The sequence below is a fragment of the Triturus cristatus genome, chromosome 8 (genome assembly GCF_964204655.1).
Source record: "Triturus cristatus chromosome 8, aTriCri1.1, whole genome shotgun sequence".
NCBI classification, from domain to species: Eukaryota; Metazoa; Chordata; class Amphibia; order Caudata; family Salamandridae; genus Triturus; species Triturus cristatus.
In genome coordinates, this window is record NC_140591.1 from 1,450,981,342 (window position 1) to 1,450,996,527 (window position 15,186).

Consider the following 15,186-nt stretch of genomic DNA (forward strand, 5'->3'; position numbering starts at 1 on the left):
TTGAAGAGCCTTGTGGAAATGACAGGAATGAGAGGTTGGGTTTTCAGAGATGCGTGTTAATGATATTGTCCTTTTGATCTTGATACGTGAATTTAAGCATGTATTGCAATTTTGATTATTTCTGAGAATGTAGGCAGTGGTACTTTTCTATCATTTAAAACTCAATGAACAGATTTATCCATAAGATTATCATCAGCAAATAATGAACAAAAATGTTTATGGCCTCACACTGTGTTTAGAAATATATGTGCAGTGCATTATGAAGCTAGACTTTGGTCTCTGTATTCCTTTATGTGCTGTAGTGCCAATGTTTTTAAAATTCCTGGTTGAGTGGAAAGTGTTTGTTATCTAAATCCCATCTTTGGCCAAATTTCACCATGAAAGTTACATTTTTGGTTATGTATTTTAGTGGTCCAGTAGTCTCTTTGATCACTAATCCTAGTGTTCCATTAGTCGCCATGTGAAAGGGGATGATCATGTTCTTCAGATATCAGATTTTACTGGTTTAATATGAGAGAGAAGGGCTTCAGTTCTACTACTTTGAAACATGGTTTTCTGGATAAATATGATCTCTTTACAATGTATTTTCTTTCTCTTCTCCCATAGGTTATGGAGGAACTCTTTAAGGTGGTGACCACCAATATCCTTTCAAAATGCCCTGAAGATGTGGAACTTTTCCATAAATATGTATCACCGGGACAAAAGGTATTGTGTGTTTCTAAAACTATTCTCCTGGGTGTTAGCAAATATAGCGCCTTGTGTCAACCAGAGTACTGTCATGTTATTAGGTGAATATTGGTATCCCAAAAACTGTGATCATGTTAAAATGTATGTCTGTATATGGGATTTTTGGAGTGCAGACTTAGTCACAATGCAACTGTAGTTGGTAGAGGAATTGAATGTAGGCTGGGGAGTGAGATAAAGAAAATGGTGGGAAGGAAGCAGGCTGGACAGCGGGAAGAGTTAAAGGGTAGGGAAGAAGTAGGGGCGGCAGGTGTCGGAGAAGTGTGGCTATTCCTGAGAGGTCCTGAGAAGTTGTTGAACAGAACCAAGACTGATTTTCATATGGTGGCTCCCTGTCTGGGCAGGTTTACTTAGAATAAAAATGATGGATCGGAATGCACCCCATGCAGTTGCTCCTGGCTGAGACTTCTACGAACATTCCACCCATCACTTTCTTGTTGTTTTAAAGTCTCTATTGAACCTATCGTTCACCAACCCTAGGTATGTCATTCAGTATAGCATCACCAACCCTAGGTATGTACATTCAGTGTAGCATTACTGTTGCTGGGCATAGCATGAGTGTTTCATCCTGCTAGAGGTAACCGCAGTTGAGACTATAATAGCAGGACATCCCTTTGGCAGAATAAAATAAATATCACACCAAGTTAGAGATCTGGATTTTCACCGACCACGGAGAACACACATTTTGCATAGTCTCTCATGCGTTTTGAAATACAGGTTCAACGTTCATTGTTTCACACTGACCCAGGGGCATCATAAGAATTTTTGGGGCCCTGGGCCATACGTATTTTTGGGGGCCCTGTTTGGAACAGTTTTGAATTTATGATTCAGTTTCAGCTCTTTCATGCCCTCTTTGGCCAGGTCACTGACAGTGCACAGGCAGACTAGTCTGAATTCTAAATGTGTTTACATCTAATGTTCAGGGATAGCGATGTGTGTCTTCAATATTGTAACACAGCATCAGCTCACTAATATTACTGCAAGTAATCTATGTGACACCTTCCCATTTCTCATATGTGAGGTCCTCTTTTGATTTAAAAGAATTTTTTTATGGATGTTACATGAAACATAAACACAACATTTCTCTGCAAAATAGCTGTAATAGGCTCTCACACCATTACCCACATTAAAAATAAATTAAGGGAATAGCGGTATTTAAAACAATCTGTTTAAGAATTATTCATGGTCATCAGGGCTAGAATCTCTACAGAACAGGGCTGGCTCTATGAGGGGCCCTCTGAAAGGCTGGGGCTCCGGGCCAGTGCCCACTTTGCCCATGCCTTAAAACGCCTCTGCACTGACCTAATTTCTAAGATGATGGCAGAGCAAAGAATGTACAGTTCTGCATCATTACTCTAATAGAGACTGCAGAGTAGTACTAGGATAGAAAGCTATGGAAATAACATCTGTAAATGTTCTAGGCTGCCCTTTGAGGTTTATAAATATATTTATATATGCATATAAATTAATATAGCATGTGTCGACACTCTAATTAAATAATTAAGAGAGTCGAATAGTTGTATCGGTGCTGCTTAATACTTCATATGACTTAGCCCTAGTGCCAATAAATTATACCTCTAAAACACAAGAATTCAAGTTAAAACCATAAAAGTTTATTTGAAATTAAAATCAATATAAAACGAAAAAGAATTGTTAGTCAAATCATTTGGAATCAAATAAAACAAAAAGAATTAACATAAGGTCAGTCTTTAAACCAAGTAGCAGCCAAAACCTAGGAATTAGTAAGCAAGTGGAACGACATAGAGTCTGACTCAACAGGAAACCCAAGAGAGCAGAAAGTAAGTAAACATACTGGTGCATAGATTCAGCTCCCTGAGAAAATTGGCAAAAGAATGGCACATCTCCCAAAAACAACATATTTTATAGGATTTCAGGCAGAAAATTCACACACTTAGTATGGTCTGCCATGAGCTAATAGGTTTATTAGAATTAATCACTTTTCAAATACACTAGATACAACAAATAAGATATATCTAGTAAACACCTCCTTTGCTGTATTTTAATGAAGAGGGAATAAATAGGAAATGAAGGAGATGATGTTGCATTTATATAACTTAACCAAACATAACACATTTGATAAATGAAAGGTCTATGCGGCATACAGGAACATCTTAGGCATGGCTTCCTCAACAGAACACAAATGAATACATTTTATTAATAAAGAGACCACAGTGTAAGCTTCTATTTTGCTTAGTTTCTGAAATGGAAATGCACACAGATTGTGGAGAAGGCTCGTTCACATAAAATTATAGTGCAAATTTCTTTCTGCAGCCAGGAACGGATGTCAATGCAATTTGTCTGAGGCCTAGTCATGCTTACTAAACTATATATAAATTATTAAAACCCACCACACACTCTCACGCTGAGGTAGGTTCTAGCCAAAATCAAGGCTTGAAAACCTGATTTGTGTCTAGCAAGTCCAGTGTAATAGTGACGACTTAGCCCCATAACATAACACAAATCAAACCAGTTGCTGGATGGAACCTCCAAAATCAGAAACTAACATTAGGAATAAAGCTTGAAAAGGTTTTCTGGATGGTTAAAAATGCCATGAGCATTGGACTGCTGATCATTCCCAATCACTTGTTTATGTTGGATCATTGGCGAAGCTACATTGAAAATGTGATTCATTGAAATGTGCAGTTTTTCACACCTTGGAATTCAAAATGTTCACCTACTTTCTACTGAAAAGGCCAGAACGTAGTTGGTAGTAAGAAAGAGATAAGGGGTAAGACCCACCAGGCATTCCAACATGTTACAACTTAAAGTAAGAAATGTAATGGGTTGATAGCTAGTGGAAAGACTGTTTTGTATTCTGGAACCACTTCAAATGAAGATAATGCATGTGTCAGGGGAGAATTATGGATTGAAGGAAAAGTGGGAATATAAAATATGGGGTACCTCTACATCATGATCATAATCTACTTCAACCCTAAGCAATAAGTGACTTTATTCTGGAAGACTGGTATTCTTATTTTGTTGAATGACAGTTATTTTTCTATAAATAATCCAACCCAGAGTTTCAAAGGTGATCAGTTGTCCTTCCAAATTTGCCTTTTTGTGGAAGAGGGATTTACAATACCACTGAATCAGACCTTTGTTGCCCCTCATCCTACCTCAATTAATGTGTTCTCTGACTCCCGGTGTTTCTGGCTCTCCATATCTATCCATGCTTTTAGGTACCCCTCACAACTCTGTTAGGGTCTCTCTCTTTTCTTTATACACCAGTGACATGGGGATGTCCTCTCCACTTTCAGCATTTCTTTACATGGATTACACTGATATATTTTTATTTTTCCTATTGCTTTCCTAGTACCTCATAACAAGTGTCTCTGAATGTCTTTTGGCAATTTTGCATTGAGGTGGATTCCAGTTATTGATCCTGAACTCTGCCAAAACATAGATAATGTATTTCCTAGCATCTAAGATGCCAGCTCTTTTTTCCCAGAGTGATCTACTCTCTCTTGATACCTCACCTCAGCATCTTATGTTGGAAGTCTCAAGGTGCTCTTAGTTCAAACATTAAATACAACTGTTTATTGAACAATCACAAAACTGATCTTCTACTACTTCCACACAGCCATTGTACAATCAACTAATGACACCTTCTTAGTCAGTATTGCATAATGTTCAAATGTCTCCTGAACATGGATATTAAGTTTGCCACGCAAAACTTTTCAATCACTCTCTATCGGCTCCAAGTTGGACAGCTGCCCATGAAGCAACGAGCCCTTACAAACTAATCACAGTGTGTATTGACCCATGGCACATCCACAATCTGTTTCTGACAAACACTAGCCAGATACACTGGATACACTCCTTCTCTCAGCTGGAGATCTAACACAATCAATCTTATTGCTACCCCCTTATCATCTTTTGCCTTGTTTAGGTTTCTGCCTGACAGCCTGCCCAAGACATTTCACTGGGATCCTATCCCACCTACTTTGTTGTCTTTCACCGTCCTCTCATTATTTAAGACCATTGCGAATACTGACCTTCCATGGCTTGGCTGCTTAAATGACTACTTGCTAATTTACTGCAACCTTTTACATAAACTCTTTTATGCATTCACCTGTGTATAATCAGAGAGCATATGTTGCAAAGTCATCCTGTGCCTGAGCACCCCCCAACATTTTGCTGACTGATGCTGGTGGTAACTGACTCCGACTAACTCTGGGCTCTGCCTAACCAGGCCCAGGGCCAGTGCTATGCTGAAAGAAACACATTAGAATACAGTTAAAACACCTACATACACTAGGGTACACAATGGTATGGTGGGGGATTGAAACTACCTAGAAGTCCCCAGTAGCCTGAGGCATGGCAGTTTAGAGGCCAGCTGCCTTTTTCTGCACTTGCATGTGTGCACTGCTGATGCCTGGGGTCAGTTTAAAATCAGCCCTGGGTGCTAGGACTGCTTTTAAAAAGTAAATTGTGCCCAAACTTGACTTTGGTGTGTGGGGCACTTAAATTGGATAACCTACCATGGTTTGGCATATTAGGGACCCCCATGGTCTCCCCTAGGCATCCCAGGGGTGGGGGGTCGGGTATTTATAAGGTACACCCTTATAAAATGAGTTTTTATATGCCTCGGTAAAGTGAAATTTCCCATTTAACTCCCCACATTGTGGTAAAGTGCTGCTCAAATTCGACTTTGATGCTAGGAGCACTGTAGAGGGAGAATCTGCAATATTTCTACAGATTCAGAACCCCTAAAGTCTCCTCTAGTTGCACATTGGGTGGGGCTCCTGTAGATATAAGACAAGTACTTATAAAATATGTTTTTGTAACTCCTGGTGCTGAAAAAATAGCCCAAGCCATTCTTCTCATTGCAAATCCCTTGTTACATAGGTTAACATGGTAGGAAGTTATTGATTATTAACTATTGATAGGAGAGGACTAGAAATGCCATTCAAAGACTTCCCAGAATGGTACTAATAAATCCGACTATATCCTATTGTTGAATTTCTCCTAAAGTGTACATACAAGAAGTTATAAGACTTTCTTGTTTGTAAGTCCAAATTCAGCCTTTCAGTGGTCTGCCCTGATTGGTCAGAGTTAAGTGGATTAGCCAGGCTGCCTTGAAAAGGTGATAAAGAGCCCCTAGGGTTAAGCAGCTCTGCTGGGAGGGCAGTGTGCTGTTCCATAGGAATGCCAGGTCAGGGGGAGGAGTCATAAACCATGGTCTTCAAAGGCAGAGGGATGGCCACAATGTCAGTTTCCGCTTCACACTTTTGACCCCCACCAAACCTATGTGCAGATGGTAGGGGGGGGGAGTCTATGGAAATAAGCCATCCTAAGGGGTGTGTTTAGCCAGCTCTTACCTCCTTGCTGGAAAATCAACCTTATGGATTTGGAAGATTTGATTTGATGCACTCTGGGACATAATAATGCCACACTCGACAGGATGTGGTTGAGAAGTTACCCTGCTCCCATTGGTCAGAAGTGACCTCCTGCCTGACCCAAAGAACTTGGAATAAGTATCTGAGAGGGGCAGAGCCCGCCAGATCTACTGCTTGAAACTTACTGAAACAAGAAGTGCCCTGCTGAGAAGTTTTGCGGTGCAAAGATTTCTAAGGCCTGACCTCTGAAAGCTGCCCCATCTGAAACTACAGCCCTGTGGATTATTTTGCTGAAAAAGAGCTAAAGAGTGGACTCCCTGAAAGCTACAGGTTAAAAGAGCTCAACTGGAACATCACCAACTAAATCTACACCTTGGAGAACCATCAGTGGATTTGTCAGAGTTTTGTACCAGTGGATTGTGGGAACTGACGTCGTCAACTTTCAAGGACCATCTTGAAACTTCCAGACCCTTGGAGTAAGTTTGAGACACTTTGGGACCCCTTGAGGAACTTCAGGAAGACGTTCAAGAAGTTTGGATAACTTTGGAGCAACTTTGAAAAAAAGCTCCATAGAGGGACCGACTCAACCTGGTCAGCCAGGGCGCCTGCTTTCAACCGCAAGCCGGCCAAGCCATCCAGATTCGTCCCGCTAAAAGCTCCATAGGTCAAACTTCCAGAGATTGACCGGGACTAGAAGAAATCTACCGGATCCGGCTACATGAGGAGCATCGAGAGACCCCGTGAGAAAAAGCTCCAGAAAAATTTCTAAGTCCGCTCGTAGAAAAGGTGACCAGGAGCAACGGCGAGAGCCAAGCCGCCTGCCTTCCATCGCGTGTCGGCCTGGATTCTTGGGTTGTCCCACGAAGCAATCTTGAAATATTTTCTAAGTCCGCTTCAGGGAAGTTGACCGTCACCTTGTCACAATTCAAGCCGGTGAACCCTCACCGGATCCGGACTGGCTGGAAGCTTTGAAGACCCTTGGGAAGAAAAGCTCCAGAAAAGTTACTAAGTGTGAAGGTAGAAACTGAGACCGGGTCCTGCCGGGAGCTGTAGCCACTCGGGGCTCCATCGCGCCTGGCCTGAAACTTTGACTTTGGTCCGGTCTATCGCGAGCAGGTTGTAAGTGCTATATTTTATTAAATCTTTGAAAATTCATATCTCCGGTTCCCTACATTGGATTTTTGTCGTTTTGTTGTCATTTTAAAGATAAAAATATTTCCTAATTCTATAAATTGGTGTTGTATTTTTATTATGTGTTGTGTCTTTATTATTTACTGAAATGGTGTTTTTAAATGCTTTAAATACCTGTCTTTGAAGTTAAGCCTGTCTGCTCGCAGTCTCGTTTCCAAGGGTTGAGCATAGGAATAATTTTCCTAGACCTATGCTAAGTACTATCATGTGTTAGTGAACTTATTGCCAGTGGCAGACCTACATTTGCCCCTACCAATAACCCACTTTCCAACAGCATACAACAAGTATGTTTGTAAATGAATAATTTACTTATTGTCAATGTTGTTTCCCTCTCTACTCATCAACACCTTCACCACTCTATATATGTGACTGCTCAAGATGACTGGTTTCTGTGTATTCTGTGACCATACCCAAAGCACTTCTCGGACACTCACTCAAATAAATAAACATAGACACCAGAATATTTTACTGTGTATTTCTAAAGTACTCTTTGGGTGGAGAGAGCCCTTGCACAAATGTGTTAGGAAAGTTCCTGGGGGGTTTGCTTGAATCATACAAAGCTGTTCAGGTTATATATCATGTAGTACCTATTGACCATACTTACAGGCATGTATAGATCCAAACTGCTGACTCATAAATCTTGCCTCCATGATGATTTCTTTTCCTTCAAGCTTGCCTCTCCAGTCAATACAACTACATATATCTTCATGGTGGTCTGTGTTTTTACTCCCCCTAACTGTATCAACCTCCTAGGTGCTCTATCCCAGGTGCAATGCAAGACCTTGCCTTCTTTTTTTTCTTGTAAAAATCAAAGCCTTTATGATGAGGGATGGCCGGACTGCTCCCCAAGATTGGATGGGGACCAACTTTCAGAAGCTCAAAAGACATAAAGCTGAATGTTTTCGTTACTGCCAGTCAGTCTGGTCTGAGGCCATTTGGCTCTCTTCCCTGGGTGCCCGCCATACCACTGTGGTGAAGATGCTAAAGAATCTTGTCTTAGTTTGTGCAGTGGCTTTTTTCAATACTCAAATCCAAAAAACAAACTTGGACATCCTGTTTTCTGCTTTTAAAACCCAGAACGAAATCCTACATTTTCTCTCCAGACAAGTGGGCATCTGTGATTAATTCCAGCATTCATGCTCAGATAGACACTGGTTAGCTCTCTGTATTGATTTAGCAGACTTTCTGCAGAGGATTCAAAACATGGCAAATGTCTCAGCAGCAGGTCATTGGAAATTCAGTCCTGTCTCCGAAACCTGTTGCTCTTCGCATTGGCTGGCGGTTAAACAACAAATCTACTTCAAGGTCCTCTGCCTGTTCCACTGTACTCTTATCATTTGGGCACCAAGAATCTGTCTTCACTTATCTCACCCTTTCCTTCCTTTGAGATCTTAGATCAGGACTCCCTGCACTTCTTTCAATCCCACAGTACCACAAGACTCCTGGTAGGAGATGTTCCTTCAGGATCTTGACCCTAAACTTTGGAATAGCCTTCCACTGAACCTTCATCAGACCTCTTCCCATCAATCTTCTGTAGAAACCGAAAAACCCTTCTATTCTGCTGAAGTAGTCGTTCCTTTTTTTATGCTTTTGGGCAACAGAGCATACAAATAAATACAAAATAAAATAAATGTTCAGTGGGTGTAATTTGAGCATTATCTCCTTCTAGTGGTTTACTGCACGCTATGTAGTCAAGGTTCTCCCCCTACTGATGGTATCACCCAGTTAGAGTACTATAACTCAGTTGGCCTGGCAGGTAAGTGTTCTATTAGATGTGATCCATATAGCACCAACTTGGGCGACTCTCTCTGCTGTTTGCAATTACTATTCACCCAGCACCTGCTGTAAATTTAGTGTTTGACTTGATCAGTCTGTGCGAAGGAACATTTCTCTTTAGGCTTGACTTGTGTAGATTCTTGTTGCCTCCCTCCATGTTTAGAAGTTTTTGGATCTTAGGACAATTCTAGAAGTAGCATGGAAAATTATATGCTATACATACCTTTTGTTTGCTGCAGTGAGTTTTGCATCTCCTGGCCCTTCAACCCCATTCCTCCAGATGATCTACCCTCACACTATTAAGTCTCTGGGAGGGAATATGTCAGTTTTGTTTGGTATGGTATCTGGACACAGTTTGGGTACCACGAGAGCGCAGCCTTCCTTCCCTGCGCTGCGAAAAAACTCACTGCTTATAAAATCGTTGGGATCCGGCCACAAAGGTTTTTCAAAAAGTCCGTAGTATATGCATTGCTGGAATTGTTGGAATTTGTTACATTTCAGAGATTTATAAGAAACCGCATGACTATCCAAATCCATGCAATTGCAAAAGCACTTTTCCTTTTTGTGTTTTTTCCTCCCCCTGTACAATATTTTTGCAGGTGGTGAAGTCCTTTACTATACGCCATCTTAACATTTTTGTGGCACTCAGAGTAAGTGAATAGAAGACCTAAGTTACATATTTGTGGATGTTCACTACCTTCCCAATGATCGACTAATTATACCTCATATGCATGAAGTACCCGAGGGTCTCTTGGTGTGGCTCTAATGTTATTTTAGAATAAATGTGTTTTTTGTACTTTTTAGGTCGATCCTACCAGACAGTGCAGGCTGTCTGGTTTCAAAGGTCTATTGTCTGCTTACCAAGATCTTACAGCTGGCTTAAACCCCACCAGTTGCTTACTGTTGGTGGGCTTTGTCACTCTCATTTGCCTGCTTCTCATTCCATGGCTTGCCTTGTCTATCTGGTGTTTGTGCCTCCGCTGGGGCATAGAGTCTTTAGTTGGGTCTTTCCTCTGTTCAATTTTAGGGAATTACTGTTTTCGTTTTGCTAAAGCATTTCACAAGTAAATGTGTTTTCCAGCTCTCTCCCTTGTGTGTTTCTTTCCCCCTCCCACTCTGTGTTGCTCTCTGTCGTCTTTGTGCTACTCTCACACTACTCCATATTCCTTATCGCTCTCTTTAGCCCATGCGCTTCAGTGGTGTTCTCTGCCTTTTGTGCTTCTTGCCGCAGCCCAGCCCTGTCCTGCGTATACCGCTTTTCACCTTCTTTCCACCCCAGCTCCTTCATTACCCCAACACCTTCTGTCATTAATTTTTAATTGCCACTTTTGCGCTAAAATTCCTAATATTTGTATTTACCAATCCAAGTGCCATCCTTGCCATTCCTTTGGCGCTCATGCTTTCTGATGCACGCGCACATCAGTAGAATAATGCAACCACCATCACACCTTTTTCTATTTTTTTCAGTTTGGCAATGCTGCTCGGCATCCCCATGCTGTACCGCACCATCAAAACCTATTGGCTAAGCCAATAGATTAGATCTGTTTGCTTTACCAATGTTTGTTTAAAGTAGCCAATAAACATCTGATTTCATAAAGTATGCATCACTTGCGATTTTGTCCAGTGGCAAGTGAAATTTGCGATCATAAATGTCTGGCAATTTCCGATTGATTTTATCACATTTTGCTCACCTATGAGATACGCAGATGCTACTAAGGTTTCTGAAGTATGAACATACTAAAAGGTAGAATTGATTTACATGTAGGTTGATATTTACTTCTGAAATCATTGTTTGTTTCTAACCGGATTATTTGTTTTAATGCTGCGTTTGTGTTTCTTTTATCTAGGACAGGTTAGAAAAAATGCTGAAAAATAAGTTTGTTATGTAAGTAAAATCATGTTTATCACTTTTACCGCACATGTATATTATCATATACTTTGATTTAAAAAAAAAAAGATATATATGGTTACTGTTTGAACCTTATGTTGTCAGTTTTGCTTGATCAAATACAAATAGGTTTGTAATGAGTAAAATAGTGTGAAATCTTAAGTCTGTCTTGAGTTCTTCCAAGGTTTACAAGTGAATGGTGTCCTCTGCAAGGCTCAGAAGAGCAGTTTGCCTTTTTTCCATATTTTTATGGTCTGGCTTGCCAGCACAGCTGGCAACCAGAAAAATGTGTGAGCGACACTGGAGAGGGTCTTGGGATCCCCCCACATGTTGAGAGCCAGGAGTACATGTTTTGATTGAGCAGAAGTTGTGTGCTTTCACAAAAAAGTGCTTGCCATAGATGGTACTTGCCCTCCATGCAGCTGTTATCATTTTGTTTATTTATCCAGCTGCCTAAGCTCAAACTTTCAAGGGCATACACATGACATTGGAATGCTATTAAAGTATCTTGGGTAACTATTTAATTTATGTTGTTTTTCTCTGGCAGCAGCACACATGGGAGGAGGACAGTCATTAACCGGCTTGGATTTTTAGATCTGGCTTGACCGTGCAATTGTCACCTTTTTTTGTAACCTACACCAACAGTATTCTATAGTTCTATGCTTCCACACAAATACATATCCATTCCTATGCTATTTACTTCTGATGCTCCGCATTAACATACAGTCTTTCTTTGAAGCCAGACCTAGTGGCATTGCCAGTGCTTGTTTTACAGTTCAACAGTTAGATCAAATACTTTGTTCTGTAGTACTTGGAGTGGTCTTATCACGCAATGCACTTTAGATAGTGAAACACAATTACAAGAGTAATAAGACCAAAAAGTGGTTGGGTTAGACTTGCGCAAAACGCGTGTTTATAGTGCACCCTATATTGTATTTGTGGGGGTGCTCCAAGAACCGGATGGTGCCACTTAAACCCCTCCAAAATTTGAGGACGGAAATCCCCAAAACATAAGTATCAAAATAGTCCTGAGCACCAATTAAATTCAAAGTGGGTAGTCCACACAATGTAATCATCGTAATTCAATCTTTATTTTCAAGCTTCATATATGTCCATTGAAATACAACACCAAATTGTAGCCAACGCGTGTTTCGTCCTATGATGATTCAACCGTTGACTTTATCAGGACCCATTAGGTAAAACTTCAAATATATAGCAATATGTATCCTTCGTTCCTAAATACAGTTGATATCTGGTAGCTACCACATATTTCTCTTCGCTGAATCACTTGTTCATATTAATATCTATGATCCGAGTCCAAATACATATGCCGACACTGCATGGACTGGGATTTTTGCCATTCCACAATATGTATTCAGAAACAACGTATGTATTTGGACTCGGATCATAGATATTAATATGAACAAGAGATTGAGGGATGAAAAATATGTGGTGGCTACCAAATACCAACTGTATTTAGGAACGAAGGATACATATTGCTATATATTTGACGACTTATCTTGATTTACACAATGGGACCAGATAAAGTCCACGGTTGTATTACCGTAGGACGAAACGCGCGTTGGCTTCAAGTTGGTGTTGTATTTCAATGGCCATACATGAAGCTTGAAAATAAAGCCTGAATTACAACGATTACATCGTGTGGACTACCCACTTTGAATTTAATTGGTGCTCTAAACTATTTTGATACAATTACAAGAGATTGCTTTCAAACCCTTATGAGCACAGATAAAAATATAAAAAGATGTTTGTGGCGTAGGGTTTTTTGGGGGCTGCCTCGCGTCTGGAAAAGTATCCTTTTTTAGACATTGAAATGTATTTTGTGTATTATTGAGAAGCTCTCTTGGTATTCCTAGAACTCATCTGAAATTTGATGTAGCTGTGTTCTTTGTCTCTAGGTTTGTCCTTAGTGATATATGTATTATGTAATAAAATTCTGTATTTCTCTTATATCCTGGATTCTGTATATCACTCAGGACAGTCTCAGGGAACTTGGGTAGGAGATACAAATGAAGGGGAAACATTAACACCCAGTGGATAGTCACTCAGTGAATTGGCTTAAGGCTGAAGTCTGTTGTTAAGACCCTTAGTACTAGCAAATAATTAGTGATTTTGAGAACCTGATTAGACAACCCAGTCATTAGAGTTACCAACCCAATCCATGTCATTATGGTACAGTCTCTAGTCTCCTAAACTTTTAAACAACAATCACTGTTTTCAGATGTGTTAGTATAATTAATTTATTGGAAGCATGCAAGACTGCAATACCCAAAATGCATTAAATAATCACATGAAAATTTAGGACTGGAAACAGTGTCCGTAAAAACCTGGAAGGTGATGGTCAACCTGAAGGTCCTCAATTTGTTCTTGCATGATAAGGTAGTAGCTGGTCTTAGGCATCCACCCAGCTGGCCAGCAAGTCCTAAATGTAAACAGTTCTAAATATGTTTGCTCTCTCTGATAGTCTGTGTTGGAAATGGCCCTTTCTGCATGGTCACCCCCAAACCATTTGCCTTCCTCCTCCACTTTTTCCTGAATTTGTTTTTGTTGGCTTTAGGACTCTGTGCAATCTACTGCTTCTAACCGTTGCTAAAGTGCTTGTGCTCCCTCCTTAAAACATGTTAGAATTGGCTTATACCCAATTGGAATGTTTAATGCACTTGTAATTCCCTAGTAAGGTAGCACTACATGTGCCCAGGGCCTGTAATTTTAATGCTACTAGTGGGCCTGCAGCACTGATTGTGAACATGTCTTAGGCTTGCCATTTCAGAGCCTGTGTGTGCAGTTCACCTGCCATGTCAACCTGGCAAGATAAACCTCTTTGTGTCGAAGCTGGAACCTTTTCAGGTCCCCCAAGTCCCAGATGCACAGCCAGCAAATATGAATTGACAATCAATTTGAAACAATTTCTTAATCCCATTTAATCCATTAGCAATCCATTTGAATCCATACGGTTTTGTGTTTCAATGTTTCAACAACAAGTTCAACAAAATGCCTATCCATGCTTTTCTCCAGAACACATGGCGATTCACCATTCCTTATAATTCAGCATAGATGATGTAAACCCAAAGCATTTTGAGCAAACTGCCCTTCCTCAGGTGTAACTGTGATAAAAAAAGATCTCATAAGAACCAACAATCACTAGAACGACATCAAACATACTAGTATGACATGGCTTGAAATTTAAATTGTATAATCTGATCTTCATCAAATGCATCCAATAAATTAATAATTAAACACGTGTATGTAAAAAATAAACCTAAATAGTTGGTCAACATTAACATGCATAAATTACATCATGAAAATTATATGCTGAATAATGTGCCCTCGTATTCGTACCCTGTTCTAAGCGAGCGTGCTCTGTGCTGAAAACCTTCACCGAAATTGTGCACGGAATATGCGTAAAAATACTACTACAGTCACCAAAAACCCATAACATAACATAACTTTTAAACTGATAACTTAAATGCGCCAGTAACTGAAAAACTAATTTACCTGCAACAATAAAGCCCACCAGAACTTTCCAATACATAAGTTAATACTCAGATAAAACAAATGTGAGTGTGTTGAGATATTTATAAATTATCCCATGTGATTAGCCCGTGGGACGTGACACCAAAACCAGTGAAAATAGACAAAAATCACGCCATACACCCGCTATGATGCAGAGAAAGTGAACCACGAATGTACAATGCTAAATGAAAATCTGTTAGCATGAGTTACTTTGAAGGAAAAACATGCATGTAATAAACAATACAATTTTCAAAACACAAACAATATTAAAACATGAATAAATGAAACAGAACATATGATAATATAAATACATATGAATGTTTAATCATTGACAATTTCTTGGATGTACACAATTTGTTTGATGTTTACTAATAAGTGTAAAAAAAGCATAAATAAATCCTGTTGGTATTCTCGAAACATCAAACTATGAAAAAAAGTGAACCTCCAGTGTTATGTACCCAATAAACTGCTTTCTTGACCATGATAACAACATGATGCAACTGTCTCAAAACACGGTTGTAAAAAACTATCCCATGGACGTAAACTTGTTTGTCAATCCATATTCGCTGGCTGTGCAACATATTCATGCAGACGGACTGGGCGCGCTCCAGGTTGCACGCTTAAACATTGCCTTTAAGCATCACAAAACTTTCGGAAAACTATTGTAATTTGGTGTGCATTCTACCACATTGA

General features: G+C 39.9%; 1 protein-coding gene across 1 annotated transcript in view; it reads left to right on the plus strand.

The window, feature by feature from the left end:
• The window catches only part of NARS2 (asparaginyl-tRNA synthetase 2, mitochondrial), a 491,158-nt gene that overhangs the window by 298,569 nt on the left and 177,403 nt on the right, over nt 1-15,186 (plus strand). Inside the window, exons 8-9 of the mRNA XM_085623239.1 lie at nt 607-705; nt 10,919-10,956. Of these exons, the coding sequence (XP_085479365.1) occupies nt 607-705; nt 10,919-10,956 (137 nt within the window). The remainder of the gene's footprint in view (nt 1-606; nt 706-10,918; nt 10,957-15,186) is intronic.